The sequence below is a fragment of the Opisthocomus hoazin genome, chromosome 28, assembly GCF_030867145.1.
Source record: "Opisthocomus hoazin isolate bOpiHoa1 chromosome 28, bOpiHoa1.hap1, whole genome shotgun sequence".
NCBI lineage: Eukaryota > Metazoa > Chordata > Aves > Opisthocomiformes > Opisthocomidae > Opisthocomus > Opisthocomus hoazin.
Genome location: NC_134441.1, coordinates 9,116,892 through 9,135,526, shown reverse-complemented (window position 1 = coordinate 9,135,526; position 18,635 = coordinate 9,116,892). Strand labels below are relative to the sequence as shown.

The following is an 18,635-nucleotide window of genomic DNA, read 5'->3' as shown; positions in this document are numbered from 1 at the left end:
GCAGCTCTGATACCTTGTCAGCTGTCATCAAAACCCGTAGAAGCCTATACACCCCTGGAAATTGATGAGGTTGTAAGTAACATTATATGTAAGATAGAATTTCCTCGAGGAAAGTTAGTAGACATCCCTTCCTGAGCAGGTCAACAGAAGATTTACGACAACATAAACTTTCTTGAGCCTTGGAGTCAATCACAGTGGGCTTCAGCTGTAATTATACATCTAAATATATCCCTGTTCTGCTCTCTGCTGCCATTCCTGGTGTCAGACACTGAGGTGGGTTCGTCACTTGCCAGCCCGTGCTCTCATCAGGGCTCATCTGGAATAGGATGGAGCCTCTTGATCAAAGGAGAGCGATCGAGCTCCTCTTCACCATCTTAAAATTTGCCTATTCTTGTATCGCAGAGAGAGTGGTTTGTTAATTATTTAGTTAGCAGACAGTTCGTCTGGAAAAGAAAAGGAAAGCCACATAAAAGGGAATTTTTGAATGAGGTGTGATAATGAAGCGGTAGTCATGGTATATTTTTGTATCCCAGTGTTATCTGAACTTTATATTATTTTAAACTGTTTTTCCATGGCTTCGTGACTTACATTATACAAAGTAGGAAAACTGTGGCAAACAAGGTGCAGCTGCATTATGTAAAGACTAATCACCCATTCTTGAAATTATTTGGGGATCATGTTTGTGTTCCCAGATGGCCTCTTGGTGAATCTGAAGGGAAACGAGATTAAATTGAGGTGGTGGGTTGTTGGTACCTGTCACTGCACAATATGAAGATATTTGAATGAGGGGACTGACTACTGAATATGGTTTTTATCTGTGACAATTTACAATTACTCCAGCTTTCCCTATTCTTTCTCAGACCAAATAAATTGAAAAATAACAATCCTGCGATAATGATAAATCTGTCTCTCTCTTGAGAAGTAGATGGCTTTGGATGTTTTGTTTATTCTCCACTGGCAATTTTTCCTGGAAGTAGCAATTTAAGCAGGAGAAGTTTAGCAGGTTTAGTCACAACAGTGATAAGCTGTGTAACTGCAATGACAGCATCCTCCTTTCCCAGCTCGTGAAATGCAGATAGTTGAGGAACGGTCCTGTGCTATCGTATCATGCTGCTTGTTTTATGAGAAATGGTAGATTTCCGAGCATTGCCATCCAAAATATCCAGTGGGACACTGTAACTGCTGCTAATTATTCCCTCTGTCTAATGTGGAATCTGCCTCAGGGTCTGCTGTTACTCAGACAGCAGCACTGGCCTGGCGGAGCTCATCTTGGAACGTTTCCCTTTGCAGAAAGCCCTCTGAGCTCCCTAAAGCCGCCGCACACGGACAGTGCCCCGGTCGTGCCGTCACCGCATCAGCGGAGGGACTCGGACAGGTACTGCCAGCTCTGCGCAGCCTGGTTCAACAACCCCATGATGGCACAGCAGCACTACGACGGCAAAAAGCACAAGAAGAACGCGGCCAGGGCTGACCTTCTGGAGCAGCTGGGGAAGACCCTGGACCTGGGGGAGCTGAGAGGTGAGGGCACCGGCACGCGGAGAGCGAGGACCTGCTCCCCCTGCGACCTCGTGGCCGTGGTGGAGCTGCCTGTGCCCGCTGCGGTCACTGTTCCTCTGGTCAAGTGGTGCAGGGGAGGCCATGATGCTCTTACTGCTTTATGAGTTTCCTGCTACCATAAAAAAAATCCCCTCCTCTGAGGTGACACTCTGCAGTTTTAGCAACATCCTTTACAAGTTGTTTCCTAGGTATTTCTTTTGCCTCTTCCTAAAATAGTCCCTTCCATTAGCACCCATCTCTGTCCTCCAGCACGTGTGGGCTGTCCCTGGGAGCTGAGAGAGGAGAACACGCTGAAGCGCACGGCCCCGCAGGGAGATGGGACGGGGACGTTGTAGCTGGAGGCAGAGCATGTCCTACATCTCCCTGATGGAGAGCGGGGCATTAGCTGTCTTCTGTGATTTAATTAGTGCTTGTGAAACACCGACGTGGCCCTGGGTCAGCAGCAGAGAAGAGGAGCCGAGCATTTGCTATGGGTGTGTTAGACACAAGTTTTCTGTGTTCCTGCTGAAGGGAGAGCAGCCGGCTGTCCGTGCGTCCGTCCCAGCCCCATCGGGAGGGGCTCTGGCACCTGGGGGGTCCCTGCGGGAGCTGTGCGGGGGACACCCGGGTTCGGGCCTTGCATCCCTCCCGTCCCTCTGGGTCGCGGCTGCTGCCTGGCTGCGTCGCGCTGTGCCTGCCGATGGAGATGTGCCCCTTTATACAGCTGAGGATGCTGCCGAGACCGAATGTGGAACGAAGCGCTTTCTTAATATAGAGGTGTAATTACAGGAGGAGAGGTACGAGCCTCCTGTTGAAAGTTTCCTCTGTGGTCTTGATTATAATCCTGTGTGCATGCAATGTATTTGACTGAAGGAGGCTGAGGAAAAAGTGCAGGTTTGATTTTCAAAACCATGCGGGAGAGGAAGTCTGGTTTGCCAGCAAGACATTGCATTAACATTTTAACATACCCTTTTTTTTCCCCTAGCTAAATGAAATAATTTTCCTTTAAATACTAATGACTATGCAGTATATTGTGCATTTCTTGATCTCAGATAAACCTTGTGATGGTTATCCAGATCCTTCGTGTGCTACCTGGTGTGACTCACAATGCCATCAATGATTCATGTGGCTGAGTCACTGCCCGCTGTTGAAAACATGCGGCGAAATAAGACCTGGGACAATAACATGGAAGTGTTTAGTATTTTGAACTGTGCCAAGCTCAAGAGTGGCTGAGGATGTCATTAACTGTAAATAAATCAATTGTGAAGTGTTCTGTTAATTTAGCTTGTGCCTAGGAGAGTTGACATTGGAGGGCTTTACATACTCATCAGCCCGTGTTGGGTTTTAACTTTACAGCAGTTCTGTGCGCAGTTGGGATTTGCAGGTGAATCGAGCATGGTCCTGCCAGCGTCCATCGGCTGGAGGACAGAGGGGCTGCGGAGCTGTGCCGTGGCTGCAGGCGTCCCCCGGTGCAGGGGGAGCCAGCTGTGCTCCTCTGGTTGGACCCTTCCAGGCTGCTGTTGTGGGGTCTGCAGGTCAGGTATCCAGTGCTTGCTAACACCGACGAGCGGCACAGCCGGGCTCTGACCAGGGATGATGCCCTTCAGCCTGCTGATGGTGTCTTGCGAAGCTTGCCTCTGCTGCTGGAGTAGCCGTACAGCCAGGAAATCCTCTTTTTACAGCTTTTCTTAGCTAGGGAGTGCGATGTGCTCTCCTGTATGTCTTTAGCTGTGAGGCTAGAGCAGATCTCTGTGGATGTGGAAGGCAGATCTCTGCCATAGCCAACATGAGGGATTCCCCCTCGTTCGTCACTGTGAGCAGCCTTGACATGCTGGTGGAAAAAAATCAGTGTCCCCGGTTAGGAACTGTAATCACTGATGGCGTTTCCACCTACACAAGTAATTAAGATTCAATAAGGCTGCTGTTAATGTATGCTGTTAAATTAGTTGCTGAGCATTACAACCTTATTACTTTAATTTAGAGTATTACCAATTTCTTACTTCCCCAGTCCCGATCTCCGCTCTGCGGTGGTCACAGCGTGGTCCGAGGGCTTGGTCCGCAGCAGGGTGCTAACACCTTCCATGCCAGCCGTGTGCTGCCTTTTCCATCCTTTTCCCTGCGTTGTGGCACGAATGTACGTGATTTCTGATGCCTGTGGGTTAATAAAGGAAACGGGAGCTGCTAGCTGTGGAGCGACGGTTTGACTGTAAAACCATTGCTGCTGCATCGAGAGTAACTTCACTAAGGAGAGCATCCGTAAGCTTATTTGGAGTTTGATTTTTGTTCCGTGTCACATCACGACACATAAAAAGATAGGTGACTATTTAAATACTTCTGCCCTATCGCTTACTTGCTATTTTCAAGTGCTTATCTGAGTATCTTTGAAGTATTTTTTAACGTTTAACTTGTTGGGCCGAATTCCTAGGTGAAAGATGTACGAGGTGTTTGAGAAAAGTGTGACTGTTAGCATAGCTAGTGTCTGAAGTTCAAAAAACAAAAAAAAGATTTTCTTGGGAGTCTGTAGGTACAGCTGGGGAATGGCAAGTGTGTATATATAGCCTGCAGTTAATTATGGTAAGCATAAACTGACAGAATTTGAGAATGCCATACATTACTTGTTCTAAATGAATTGTTCTAACAATTTCTACAAAGAAACAATGCTGTGGAAAGTCAGAAGAGGCTATTACATGGTACATTAAAACAGTGCCTGAAGAGCACAGCAGCCCGTGGTAAGAATCCCACAACTCTGGTGTTTTTAAGCGGAGCCCTTTCATTAAGCTTGAAACGGTCTGTTCAGTCTGTGAATCAGTGCAAAGCTGAAACCCAGCTGCAGAGACTGTAAAATTGGCAATTCCCTTGTTTTTTCTAGGAGGACAGGACAGATGTTTGGCATCAATGGTTTACTGTAATGCCGATGTACGTGTAATGTCAGCGATGCTAGTGCAGTCTGTGATGCCAAGGGAATTATTAGGATGTTAAAATACAGAAGAGAGGAGGAGAGAAGAAGTCCCTCTCTGACACTCAGCGTGTTCAGGGAGACAACAGCAGTGGGGGCCTGGGGACACTTAGGTCTGTGTTTACATGCTTAGCTCATGTCAGGCTTTGCCCTGCGTACCAGGAGTAAGAGCCCTCAGCTCTCTCAGACTCTTTAAGAGTCTCTCTCTTTCAGGGATGTCCAGACGGGAAGCAGGCGTTTAATGTACATTCAGCTGCACTCTGTCTTTTTGGTGAAAACATGTTAGAAGAGGCAGAGAAGAGGCTGTTTCTGTAACTCTGCTCTGAAAGCGCTGTATTCTTTTTCCCAAGGTGAATGAATAGTAGAGTTAAATGGTGGGTACGCTGCTGGGAGAAGAGCCCCCCATCCTGTCCCAGGGACTCTGCCAGCTCGGGTTTGGACTGACCTTCCCTGCCTTGTTGCCAGCTTTGCTCCGTTCGTAGAAAGCAGAGAGCGTTCTGTTTCCCTGCCCTTTGTGCTCGCTGCGGGAGGACGCAGCCCTTCCCTTACCCCGTGCCATGGCGGTGACGCTGCTGGCACCGGGCATGCGGCTCCTCGCCCCCGGGACGCTGCCCGTGGCTGCAGCCCTGTCTGGGTTTGGGGTCCGGGTTTTGGTCCCTCGGGGCTGTGGTGCTGCCCTGGTCCTCCCGGCCTGGCGAGGGTCCTGCCAAGGGGATGCCGCCGGCCAGGATGCTGCCCTGGCACAGGGCTGGGAAACATCGGGTGTTGCAGGTGGGCAAGGACATTGTTTTGTTGTTGCAGTTCATGAAAGAGGCTTCTCATTTCTCCCACGAAAAAGTAGATTTTGAACCCAGCTGGTGGCTGTCTCTTGGCCCAGGTCACTTCCTTACAGAAGGAGAAAGAAATTAAAAAAAAAAAAAAAAAGGAGAAAGCAATTGATGGAATCTGCTTTTGCAGCTTTTGCAGGCGTGGAGGAACTTCCCCAGCAGCGTCATGTTCGTGTGTGACTGCAAAAGTGATTGAGGAATGTTTTGGGTGAAAACCTGTCTAGAAGGGCAAAGTAGAACATTAGTGTGCAAATAATTACTTGATCTATCGTGTGCTAAGCAGGCTAATATCCTCTCCAGAGGGAGGGAAGACTGCACTGGGGCACTAAGAATAAACACCTCAGAAATGGACTAAACTCTGCGTTTTCCCAGGACATCTAAACTGAGACAAATCAAAAATAATATCAGCCATTTTCAGCAGCCACTGGGCAGCGCGCTACCTTGGGAAAAGGCCTTTTCTCCTTCGCCTCTAATTCTGATTGCTGCCTGTCTGCTGGGTTCCTATTTTTAGATTTTCAGCTTTTCAGAGGCAGCAAAGCCTTGATTTGCTTGTCCTGCTGCAAACTGAAAATACTCTCAGCCTTAAGTCATTAAATTAAAATTCTGAGGTGCAAACTGTCACATGAGGAAGAAATCATTTTCCTATTTAGTACAGTAAGTAGTGTTGAGAATAGTGGGGTTTGTATCTCTCTGGGCATCTCAGGCGACTCTTCTTCTCAGGCTGCGTTGTACTGCGATTGCATCCATAACCCTGGACTTCTTCCTTAACCCTGGCCTTCTTCCCCCTTCCCTGAGACTCACCCAGGACAATTCACTTTGTTAGAAGGTCTGAAATAGCGTTAGAAGGTCTGAAATAGCGTGAAGTGCAAAGGATGGTGTCTGAAGACAAGCTGTCCCAGTCTGAGTATCAATCTCCAGTAAAAAAAATGAACTTTGGTAGCAATACAAAAGATATTACAATTTTTAAATGAGCAATTTTTATTATATCCATAAATCATCTCCTGTCTCTTGCTTTTTTTGCCTTACATGACAATTAGTTGAGCACAGTTTGGAGACATTTCTGAGTTGCATGCAGAGGAAGGTGGCCCTCCTCTCATTATCACGCCCGTGTCGGCAGTGCCTGCCGTGATAGCCCCACAGTCTCCTGTTTGTGCTCTGTGCGTGCACGCTCTTCAGATGAATAAATGTCTTGTCTGCAGTGGCTGTCTCGGAGATGTGAAGTTTGGTCTTAGCTGAGCAGGCTCAGCACAGGCCGGTTTTGTTGGGTTTAGTCCTTCAGCTGGGGTGTTTTCCAGTGCACGTGCCCAGAGACCGTTCTGTGACTCCTTGTGAGTCGCGCTGCGGCGCCTGTTGGAGACGAGCATGAATCTGCCGCGTTGCCTGGTTTTTTCTTCCCTGCAGTCTGTGCCCAGAGGCAGAGCAGTGACTTAGGAGCGGGTCGCTGTTTGAACCAAGCGCTTTTCCACGCAGGGAGCCGTGGGCGCTGCTCCTCGGCGCGGGAGTCTTTCCCGGGGGTCCTGCGGCCCCTTCTGGGGGTGCAGCTTCTGCCCTTTCATCTCCCTTTTGCGAGCAGGAGATGAGCCGCGCGTGCGTCTGGCCGGGGCACTGTCCGGAGCCCAGCACAGGCGCCGGCCCTGTCGGCTCGCACCTCGGCTTGCCCAGCCAGCGGCACTGCTGCGTGGAGATCCTGTGCTCTGCGATTTATGTAGCAGTGCACCAAAATGCAGTGTATTTGCTTGGAAAATCACTTGTAGCTGTGGCAATGAAATAGGCAATGAAATGGAAAGTAGCAGGGTCAGCTGAGAGATTTGTTAGAAGGTGAAAAAAACAAACCAAACACACACCCCCCCAAACAAAAGCAACAACCAAATTTTGTAAGATTTCTGCTGTGAACACACTGAGATGTTATTTCTGGTTCAGTGGTACTCAGCTGGCCAGCAGCAAGAGCAACAGCTTTATAAATAGTTGTTTGTTATTGTATCTGTGAAGGGCTAAAATTAGCAGAGCAAGGGCTGCTTGGCCATCAGGGGCTGCAGACCAAGAGTAAATCCGTCAGGCAACGAGCCCCTGGCCCCCAGCTTTTGGATGGCCCCCGGGTACCCGTGCGAGGCTGCCAGCTTTGACCTTCAGACGAAGGCTGCCGAGTCACCAGCTCCGAGAGCAGCGGGCGCCTTCGGCAAACACGGCCCTTTGCTTCAGGGGGTAACACAGTTGATGCCTCTGGAAGGGAAAAAAAAACACAAAAAGGTTCCTAAGCAATCTGGCTCCTAAATACACTAATGAGGAATTGCCCTGAATTGTGCTCGCTACCAAAAAACAGAGGAATAAATGGGGCCTCATGTGCTCGTTAGTCTGAGCGTGATGATGCTTTGCGAAAAGCCGCAGGAGAGCGATGCTGGCGCTGAGGAGCTGCGGGGACCGTGTCTCCAGGAGGGATTTGCCTTTGAACCCTGCTTGGTTCTGCTGGGTCTGTGCCTCTTAAAAACAGTCCTTTAGGCTGCACTAATGCTTGGATACCCTGGCCTGGAAGAGTAAATAGATGGGTTACTGTAAAGAGAAATATCTAGGGAACGAAATGAAATTTGAGATCTGAGTACCTCCTAATTAATTAAAAGTTTCCTGGGGGCAAGGGTTAATGCTTTTGTTTCTTTTTCTTTTTCCCCCCTTTCTTCACCCATTTTCACCCATTTGTTCTTTCCAGCTGCTGTTTGATTCTGAGCAGTCTGTAGCCCAGGCACAAAGGTGTTTTTCCTCCCGGAGCAGCCCTGGGCTTGCCCTCAGGCTGCACTGAGAGGCACGGCCGGTGCCCAGGGCAGTGCACTATTGCTGACTCTGGGTTTTCTTCACAGGGCTGAAGCGCAGCTACACGTGCAACATCTGCAACGTCACCCTGAACTCGATAGAGCAGTACCACGCACACCTGAAGGGCTCCAAGCACCAGACCAAGTGGGTATCTCCGTGCCGTATTGTCTGTGTCTGCCTAGATGAACATGTGGTCCCGGTTTCCTGGCTTTTGCCTGCAGACGCCGGGATGGTTCCGCAGGCTTGGCTGGGGCTGGGGGTCATGAGCCTGCAGATGTCCTGGGAACAGGGGCTCCTGCCTGGAGGGGTGAAGCACGTTATGGGGACGTCCTGCTTTCCTGAACATCTTCCTTCTCTCCTGCAGACCCCTCCTCTAGCCCCTCTGCTCAGGACACCCCCCACCCCATCCCCAGCTATCATTCTGCACATCCTCTGGGATGCCCCTCGTCCTCAGCTTGTCCTTGAAAGCTCATCGGCTTTTGGGCAGGAGCACTCCTCACTTCTGCTCGCGACAGCACCGTGTGCCTCTACAGCACAGAGTGCCTGGTAGCTTTGCGCATCTCTTCCCTGTGTCCTCAGCCAGGTTACAGGTTTGCTGTCCTTCTGCACTGAAACATGTCAGAGGGTGCTGGGAACCCAGCTGTCTGCCCATCCTCTCCTCAAACTGAGCAGTGCCTGCTGGTTAATGGTGTCTGGTCCTGCTTGTGCTTAGTGACACAGAGTTCGCAGCTTCTTTCATGTGTTAAACCTCAGGAGAGACACTGGTAATGGGATTAGGTGTTTCCGAGTGAAAATGTTTATGCTGTGATTTAGAGCAATTATGTATTACCCAACTTTGAGAACTGGGGGGAGTCTGCTCTGTCAATTAGGACAAATTATTAAAATGAAGTTATAAAGATACATGGTACCAGAGAGTGGATGAATGAACTAATCTCTCTTAATACACTTACATGTGAGCTTTGGGAACCGTTTCAGGCTGAAGCACTCGGGACTGCCCAGATTAGAAGAGGAATATAAAAGGTGTCGTTAGTTACTGAAATACTTCAGGTAGCTTTACGGGCAGTCTGAAAGATGAGGCAGGATGATCAAAACCAGCAATAACTATAAATGTCTAATTTTGCTTAAGCTACCAAAGGATGTATGCAGACCTTCCCCAGATGATGTTAGACCTTCAAAGATTCCCGGTATTATTGACATTGGCTCTATCCTATTTATTCATGGAGCATTTGAATGTCTTCCAAATGCTGCTCTTCCTGGACCTGAGCGTGTAGTCAGCTTCAGGATCTCAATTAGCGGAAGGAGCTGATAGCGTCAGACTTTCTAATGTGGTGGTGTTCTCCCTCCCTCCCTCCCTCTCTCTGAAAAGGGTGGGTGAAGTGGAAGGAGAGGCAGTTGCTGAGTGACCGCAGGGATCCGGCACACCTCCCAGTCTGGAGGTTTTGTGGAGAAGAGGGCTGGGGTCAGGCAAGCGAGATGGGTTTTAGGCTGTGCCACAAGCAGTCTGGGACCTTCAGTAAGTCCTTTGCTGCCTCCATCTCCTTTTCTCTTTCAACACATCTCACTGCTGGTGCCTCCCAGCTCCACCAGCTCGCATGCGGGACAGTGCTGACGGAGTCTGTGTCCATACCCAGTGCAGCAAACTCCTGGGGCTGGAGAATAGAGCTGACAGCTCTTCCCCTCAGACACCTGGACTGGGAGCAGCTGTGATGTGCTGCCCGGGCATGGAGCTGTAATTTATCCTTCCCCTGCCAGTTCTTCTGAGTTTGCATTATTATTGCTGTTGTTGCTGCTGGTATTATTGCAAAGGATAAAGGAGTTTGTTTCAAATCAGAGCAGCCTTATGGATGGGGAAATATAGATGTGCAGCAAAAAAGCGCTCCTTCTTTTCGGTGTCGGGAGGGTGCCTCGCATCCTCTGTTCTTTACCCACACCTTCTGCTTTGGATTTTCAGTCACCTGCAATTAGTAGAGTGTCATCTCCGCACTTAGGCACTTCAGCAGAGAGACAGTTCCTTCTGCATCTATTGCTTTCCCAACTGTTTTCTTCTGAGAAAATTTGCAAAGATGGAGGATGTTTCTGCTTCATCTGTTTCTGTAGCTGGAGTAGGAGCCTAACAGGAGGGCATTCACTGCAGAGCTGGGGATTGAAGGGAATATCTGGGTAAGGAATCAGCAGGAGCTGAGACAATCATTCACATCCTTTTAATGTTGACCATTAGGGAGAAGACCCTCAAGTCCCTGCCGGAGCGGGGCCAGGCTGTAGGAGGGGGAAAGGGCGGAATCCCCGTGCGTGGTGGGGGCGTTGCTGCTGCTCGGCAGAAGAACCTCCTGCAGCTGCTCAGACTCCCGAGAGTGATTCCTCCAGAGAAGAGCTGGCAGGGGAGCAGGGGATGACGGTCAAGCGGCGGGGTACTGACAAATGCTGTGCTGAACACCGGGGCGGCTGGGGAGGAAGCAGCAGGCGCTGTGGGGAAGGCTGGGTTTGCGTCATGGAGGCTCCTGCTGCCCTGGCTGACCTCACTGGGGTGCCAGCAAGCCAGACAGTGCTGCGTGATTTTAGTGTCAAGGCTCGGTGGCGCTTGCAGGCGTTCCCAGAGCTTTCTGGAGCCCTGGAACACATGAATTATTGATGGGAAGGCCCATTTCGCTTTCATCTCGGTGAGGATCAAGCCAGCCTGTGCAGGGAACGCCAGCATGGCACGGAGGCCTGGAGGACTCCCACTTTTTTTTTTAAGGACCTTCCTCTTTTGCAAATTAATATTCTTATCAGTCTTTCTAATTTTAGGTTCTTATCATTTATTCATAATGGCTTAAATCTGGTCCTGAGAGATTTTCATGGGCATTCAGTACAAGAGGAAACAAAGTAAGAAATTCAAAAGAAAGCGTGTTACAAATGTAATAATGGCACGCCAATTAGAGACTTTCATCTGACCGATTTCTATGGGAAATTGCTCTGATTATTCTATTTCCTCCATTCGTTGTTCATTCTTACATGATTTTCTTTGAGGCTGAGTATCCAAGCACAGCACAGATCTCTCCAGCCCCTATAGGAAAGTGCAGAAGCACGGGAGACAACAGATTGGCAGATTGGGTTTGTGCACAAAAAAAGCTCTTCCCACCCCGTAATTGCTGTGTAACCAGATTTTACTCTCCTTGTTTAAAGCTGTTTTTGCAGCTTCATCATCCTCTATATGGGACTGAGGGAATGAGTTACCCGTCTCCTGAAGCAGTTCTCCCCCCATAGCCTAAGGGGTCCGTAGCAGCCATGCGCGCTGCTGAACGTGGCTGGACCCAGAGGTATGGCCCCAGGGTGAGTCTGGGGGTCTCGTGAACGGAGCTCTTCAGTTTGCTGCGTGCACAGAGATGACCTTGTACGTGGTGTTTGTACAGAGCCGGCTGCACAGGCCGGGCGCTTGTGGTAATAGCAGGTAGGAAAAGAATTCAGGAAGGTTGATACACCTCATGTTCCTGACTACAGAAATTGTCTATAGTGCAGACAAAGATGAAGAAATCTTCATTTCTGGTGCTATAAATGAATACATTGTGAAAAGTTGTTCTATGTCATGTCCTGACTATTGTACGAGTGACTGAAGGTACACGTGCCCTCAGCAAAACCCTGTTTCCAGTGCAAAGAGATGTGCAGGGCAGCAGAAACACAACAGATTTTGACAGGGCTGTATCTATGTTTTTGTAGCATTCTACAAGCGATTACCTCTTCTATACAAAGGAAGTTAATTTTGAAATCCAGACCTGGCATTTCTGCTGAGTTTCCACTGCCGCTTTGTCCCAGAGCAAGGCTGGGTCGTCGCAGCACCGTGGCTCCCAAGTGCAGGGTGAAGCAAGTGTGAAATTGCTCTGCACTGGGGTGGGGGCAAGGAAGCCGTCCCTCGTGCAGCCCTCCTGCCCACCTTGGCAAGGGCTTTGCCCACTGGTTTTTGCTGTTCTCATTATTGTTGGTTAATGTCAAGACTGTCCTATTCTGTATAACTCAGTCTGAAGCCAGTGAATTGCAGTTGCCAAGGCAACAAAACATTTTATGTAGCTGTCGTACTTCATACAATGACAAAAAAAAAAAGGGAGCAGTTTGTAAAGGAAAGGGATTTTGCTCTGGGGCAGGTTAGCAGGGAAGGTGATCGCAGACTGGAAGGTGCAAAAAATACCAGGCAGATGAGTCTTCTGAAAAGCTGCTTTAGGAAAGAAGAACTTTTATGAGGAATGAGTCAAGTTGTGGATATTTATTATAGTTCCTGAGAGCTCTCCAGAGAGCAACACACAACCAAGCCGCTGTTGGAGTTGCTTTAAATAACCCACCATATAGCAGCCCTTGAACTGCTGCTCAGCAGGCCATGTTGTCAGGACCTGCATCGCTTGCCAGCACAGCGCGGGTGCTGCCCGAGCTCCGTTAGCGCTGCAGGGCCCGAAGGCTGCGTGCTCTGACACCGACCGGTGCTCCGTTGGGGCTGTCCGGGGGGAGAGACGAGCTGTTTGTTTACAGGAATTTTGGGGGCTCACCTGAATCCTTGTGACTGAATTTGTTTGACCAAAAGACAGGGAGAATGGGGGGTTGGGGGAAGCTGAAAGTGTGTTGACTGGTGTTTTGGTGTTGAATAAAAGATGCGGGAGGAGTAGCTAGTGTGGAGCTAGTCCTTGTCCCTCTGGCCAGTGAATATGCAAAACAAGGTAGTGTCTGCTGGTTCCCAGTTTTTCTCCAGGGCACAGGTACTTTAAGCTGCATATTTGAAAGTGAAGGAAAAATACATCCTTTTTTTATCCTATTATAAAGTCAGGGGTTTGAGGCTAGAGTCAGATACAGGAGAATATTTCTTTTAAGGCATCACAAATCTGGCATCCAGCCTGTTTACATCAGGGGTCAGGCAGTGTTCATCGTAGCTCTGATGGGAGTGTGCACTCGCACAGAGCAGCTGAGCAACGGCTGCTTTTAAATGTCTTCGGAAAGTAGGGCTCCAGCTCGGGGCTCTGCTCAGCGACGCTGGTGGCTGTATGAGCACACGCCGGCACAGAAGCAGGTTTTGAAATGTGGCTGGACCCTGGAACATCTGCAGTGGGGAGGAGCACTAAACCTTTAATTAGGGATTTATGAACTGTGTAGAGATGATTGAGTCATTGTTTGACTTGCTTTCCAGAAATAGATGAGGGGTTTTTTTAATCCCCCCTTCTCCCTTCCTCCTCCCCCCGATGAGCACGGCACAAGGCAGCGGCGGTGCCGGTGCCCACTTCGGCTGGACCACGGTCCGCACCAGCAGCTCGTTTCTATGGGGACTGGTGGCAGCCGAAACACCCGGCTCGTGAGGAGCTGCAGGAATGAGGGCACGTTATCTCTGAAATATTGGGAGAGAATCACATGCCATCCTTGCTCCTCACTGCTTCAAGAAAGAAACAAAACTTCCCTATTTTCTGGTTTATGTAAACTGGAAAGACGAAAAAATCACTGCAAAAATGATTTGTAACAAACAACAGAATTAAAGTCCCAGATAGTTGTGAAAGAAGCCAGAGGAGATTGAAATTCTGGGTTGAAGAAATGCTCATGCGGAATATTAACCTAGGGCTTTGCAAAAAGCACTTTCATTCTTTAATCAGCACGTGTGGGCAGTGGGACTGGGGACAGGGTGCTGTGTTCATCACCGAGTCCAGGAGAAAATAACTCAGTTTCAGGAAGATGCACCGGAGGGCCTGATTCCAGGTCTGAAGTAGCTCCTCAGGGGCTTGCAGATAAAAGGACCAAAGATGCTGTTGGCAGAGCACCAGAGCCCAGACCCACGTTTGATCCAAGTGCCATCTCTGGGCTGGTCACAAATATATCAAACACTATAATAATGTGCCGGATAGCAAGAGCTGTGACCTATCCTCTGCCGTTCTGGCTGTCAGTGATCGGAGGCTGAGATCCAGCCCTGGTAATTAAGAGTCTGACTATGGGGATAATGAATCCCACTTCCATAAAGAAGAATTTTATCTTCTTGCCGTTATTTTGTCTCTTTGATCAGACAGACCTCTCTACCACATCTAGAGCTCACAAGTGTATTCCAGGGTTTTATAACCACTCATTTACACATTCATAGATGCTAATACATGTCTAGGTTTCCCCTTCAAACTCCTGCTTTCTGATTAATTTTAGGATTTTTGCAAAGAGGGGACCCAGTCCTGAAGCTGTTGTTGGGGTAAAATCAGTTCAGCCTGCCAGAGAAGTGCAGTATTCAGTCAAAATGAATTCCTGGGGGTTGGGAATGGTCGTTCCTAGTTTGGAAGGTGTGCTCTGAAGACCTTCCTGCACAGCCCTTCACCTAGTCCTTGGGCTGCACCCTGTGAAAGCCTGGATGATTAATGGCCTGCTGAGGAGCAAATGACAGCAGGCTTGGTGCCTGTGAGGTTTTGTGGGGGAGGGTTTAATTATTTATTTTTTTATTGAGATCACAGATGTCTAATTGGAATAGGGTATTTATTAACATACGCTGCTTGGCTGTTCAGAAATCGGAGCTAATCAAAATATTGTAAATATCGTGCCTGGAGAAATGTCACCCTTCACTGTGATTGCATTTCTGTATTTTTTTCCATCTATTTTAGAAAGTGTAAACAAATATTTACAGCCTGTTGTGGCTGAGGTGTCTCTGGTTGTGGTACCTGACGTAGCAGCTGTGGGAGCGGCCGTGCCGTGCCGTGCCGTGCCATGCCGCTGGCCCCATGCCGGGTGGGTGCTCTGCCCATCCTCCCTGCGCGACGCGTGTGGCTGTCCCTGCGCTGGGGGCTTGGGAAGTTTGTGACGTGCCGAAAAGTGGGAGACAGGACAAGAGGAAGGCTTTGGCAGTTCCTGGCCTGACTCCATTCGTATCGGATTTTATGCAAAATGTTATTTCTATTTCCCCTGGATTTTTCCAGCCCCCATTCCTGGCACTCAGAGGTTGAGCTCCCTCCTGTCCGTCTCACCCAGAATGAAGGCACTCTTTGATATATTGCCAATAAATTTCAGGAAATTGTGTTAAATACTTGAGTTGTACCATATACTTTACACCAAAGCCAAATGAGTTTGTTCTTAGCTTGATGACTGCGACTTTTATTGGTAGCAGTAACAATTTCCATTTGCTTTCTGTAACATATAGTGGCTGATGCCTAAAATGTAGAAGCCTTTAGAGTGATAATAACTCCGGAAGATGAATAGTTATAAAAGGTAGATGGAATTGAAAGGCATTTTAATTTGTCATTATTTCAGTTCCAGAGAGCAGCTGAGTAATTACACTGCCTATGAAGAGAGACTGTGTAATACTTTCTCTCATTATGGGATTAAATTGTCTCCCTTCCCTTCTAATGTAAGTTGAAAATAAAGATACGTCTGATATCTTCTGTTTTGATCATAATTCAAAGTCCCAGAATGACTGGTGCAACTTTGTTTTGTGGTGTCAGGTGTATGGATTAATTATTTTCATGTAAAGCATAAACATTGGACCGATTCCTCAAAGTATAAACCTGAGATCGCCAGTGCTTGCTGAATGAGAAATTCCTCATCAGCCAAAAATGCGTTGGGTTGAGAACAAGGCTAGTTTTGCAGGGTTTGCTTGGCTATTTAAGTTGAAGACCTAAAGAATGTACACTTCTTTCAAATTGTTACATCAGTATTCTTTCAGAAAATACAAAACTATCCTTAAAATTGCAAATATGCTTTGGGTAGAAAGGGTTTGCTTATATATCTTTTAGAATTGAACTTTCCTCATTGCTTACATTAAAAATGTCTTTGGTTGTTATGAGAAAATTTGCAGGTTTGCGGTGGTACGGCTTTGCCGAGGATCTGCTCTCGGTGTCGGATCTCTCTGGAGCTCCAGCAGCGGGGCGAGAGGGCTTCGTTTGCTGGGGAAGGGCAGCGAGGTGCTCCCGGAGCTGCTGGGCGAGGGCGGGCAGGGGCAGATGGACGCGTGTGCGCGGCAGCCAGCTCTGCGCCGGGAGCGTGACTGCTGCTTTGCTTCTGTCTTGCAGCCTGAAGAACCAGTAGTCGTTCGTCAGTCGAGACGAGGAAGAGCACCAAGGCTGCTTCTGCGGAGAGGAGCTGGTCAGCAAGGAGAGGATGCTTTCTTGGACAATGATCCTGTGTGGATTCAATAATTAACATGTAACTAACCTTCGCTTTGGACAAATACATGGAATTTTTTTTTTTTTAATTTTGTGGTGAGTTAAAATATTTCAATGGACTTTTTTACCCTTTCAAGATAATATTTATTCAGCACAGAGTCTAGAGTATGATAACTGTCCTGTAAATACAGCACTTAATCATCACGCATCTTCAGAGACAGTGGAAACAAAATATTTTACTTTTTCATATTTATTCTTAGATTTTTCCCAAGAGTATAAAATGATTCTATTACATTATCCATGATAGTGATGTAATCAGTCTTCAATCAGAAATAAACATACTTTCTTCACCTTCTCCAGCATGGTTTGTGTCAACACATAAAGAGCAGCAAAAAATGAATCCTGGGGATTGTATAACGGATGCATTTTTTCCTTTCCTCTTTGTCTTCAGAGAAACAAATGGTTCACTGAGCAAAGAAAACTAAAATGAAAGCGTAAAATCCTTTTCCTGCTGGTAGGATTGCTACAGGCGAGATGGAAGCCGTTCGCTTTACCGACGTTGCTGATGCAAACCCAAAGCCAGACGCTGCTCTGCCGTCCTGGGAGCCGGCAGCGTGCCAGGCCGGCCGCGGGAGGGACGGTGGGACCGGACCAGCGGCATTGGCTGTGCCCGCCAAGCGTGCTGCGCGGGCAGCACCGGCTGCGAGCGTGTTACACGCGCGCCCGCGGCGAGGCGGTGGGGACGTCGGAGTGGTGGCGTGCGGAGGCTGCGCTCAGGACACCGAGGCTGACCGTCGCGCGTCCCCAGCACTGCCCTCGCCACGCGGCGGGCGTGGGGCTGGGAGCTGCGGTGTGACGAGGCCTCGCCAGCATCTGGGCTTCCCCAGCGCGGCCACGCCGGTGAGTTTTGCACTAGGCCGGGAATCCGGCATGCCCAGGGCCCGGCACCGGCAGTGCCTCCCCAGCCGCTCGCTGTCGCCGCCCGGCGCTGCTGAGCCGCAGACTCCCGCCGAGCTCTGGCACTGCCCCGTGGCGTGGGCAGAGGGTTCGGACCGAAGGCTCTCCCTGCGTCAGAACACCCTGCGTGTTGCAGCCGTACCTGCCTGGCGTTCAGCAGGTCGGGGCTGCGGGCAGCGTCGGGAGCTGGATGGGGTGCAGACCCTCCGGGTGTGCGGTGCCCCCGGCAGCCCTCCCGCCAGGGTCCCAGCGCCCATGCAGGCTCCACAGCCACGGACCCACGGCAGGGACTGTGGCTCGGAGGGTCCTTGCTCACAGGAAGGAAAAACCTCAAAGGATTTGGAGGGAGAAAAAATCGACGGAGAACCAGCCTTAACTGTGCGGGAGGAATGCTGCTTGTGCAGAGCCCAGCCGGGTCCCAGTCTGCAGCAGCTTGGTGCTTGCCTGTAGGGAAGGAGTTTGTTCCGCCTTGGCTTTGGGGGGAGTGGGAACAAAGGTGACTCTATCCACTGGAAAGAGGAGCTCACAAGGATTTTGGTCTCTCTGCTGCAGTCAGCACAGAGGGACCAGGCTTCTCAGCCAACCCACTGCAACGCAAAGAGCTGCAATAAACGTGATCCGGTTTCACACAGGTGCTATGAGCAATGCAACAGAAACCTCGCTGTGCTCTGGTACGCAAACTCGGTGAGTGTACTTTGCTTCTGCAGAACCTGTCTTGTGAATGCTGCTAGAGTTTAAGGACCACTTTTTAAAGAGAAATCTGGTTGTTTTACGTATGTATAGTAGCACAATTCTTCTGAGACTGGCCGTTTCCCTGCTTCTGCATCTCTGGAATAACAAGTTTTGACATTTCCTTTCCGTGTGCACTCGACTAGAGGCTCTCTTGTGTCTTTGGAAGTGAGCAGTGATGTGCGTGGATCCACCGGTTCATTTACCAGGAATCCCAGCAAGGTGCAAATCCGCTTCTGCCGCATCTCAAGAAGAGCCGTGACCTGCTGCTACTGGCTCTGCATTGGGGGAACTTTTAATTTCATCCACGGCTCATGACCGTGGACTGCAGGTTTGTGAATTTTCTGCCAAGTGAAAAAATCGTACATAGGTGATTAATCTGTGTCCTCCATCCGCCTCTCTGCACCTGAATGAACCAAAGTAAAGCAAAGGGTATTGCTCTGCATTTTGGTGTTGAGTAGCGCGGTACGTTTGAGATGAGAGATGTTCGGGCACATCACTTGGAAAACCACAGTTGTGACGCAAATGTAATTTTATATATTCATAGTATTATTACTATTCTTGTATATTTATAATGTGGTAGCCCATAATATAGCAAGCTCTGTCGCAGAGGGTGCTGTAGGCACTGCTCAGTAACCCCGACCTGTCTCATTTTGAGGGAAGCAATACCCAAAGTGTTTGTACAGCAGAGCAGTCTTCAGTGGCAGATGCACATGTGAAAGCAGGGCAGCTTCACTGCAAACCTGTGCTGAACCA

The 18,635-nt window shown here is 49.1% G+C and overlaps 1 protein-coding gene across 3 annotated transcripts in view; it reads left to right on the top strand.

Moving 5' to 3' along the window:
- ZMAT4 (zinc finger matrin-type 4) overlaps nucleotides 1-16,548 on the top strand; it is a 74,823-nt gene extending 58,275 nt beyond the window's left edge. For all 3 annotated transcript variants that reach the window (XM_075444672.1, XM_075444670.1, XM_075444671.1), the window contains 3 exons: nucleotides 1,291-1,518; nucleotides 8,169-8,265; nucleotides 16,101-16,548. In XM_075444672.1, the coding sequence (XP_075300787.1) occupies nucleotides 1,291-1,518; nucleotides 8,169-8,265; nucleotides 16,101-16,116 (341 nt within the window). In that variant the 3' untranslated portion in view covers nucleotides 16,117-16,548. The remainder of the gene's footprint in view (nucleotides 1-1,290; nucleotides 1,519-8,168; nucleotides 8,266-16,100) is intronic.
- Nucleotides 16,549-18,635: the final 2,087 nt, after the last annotated feature.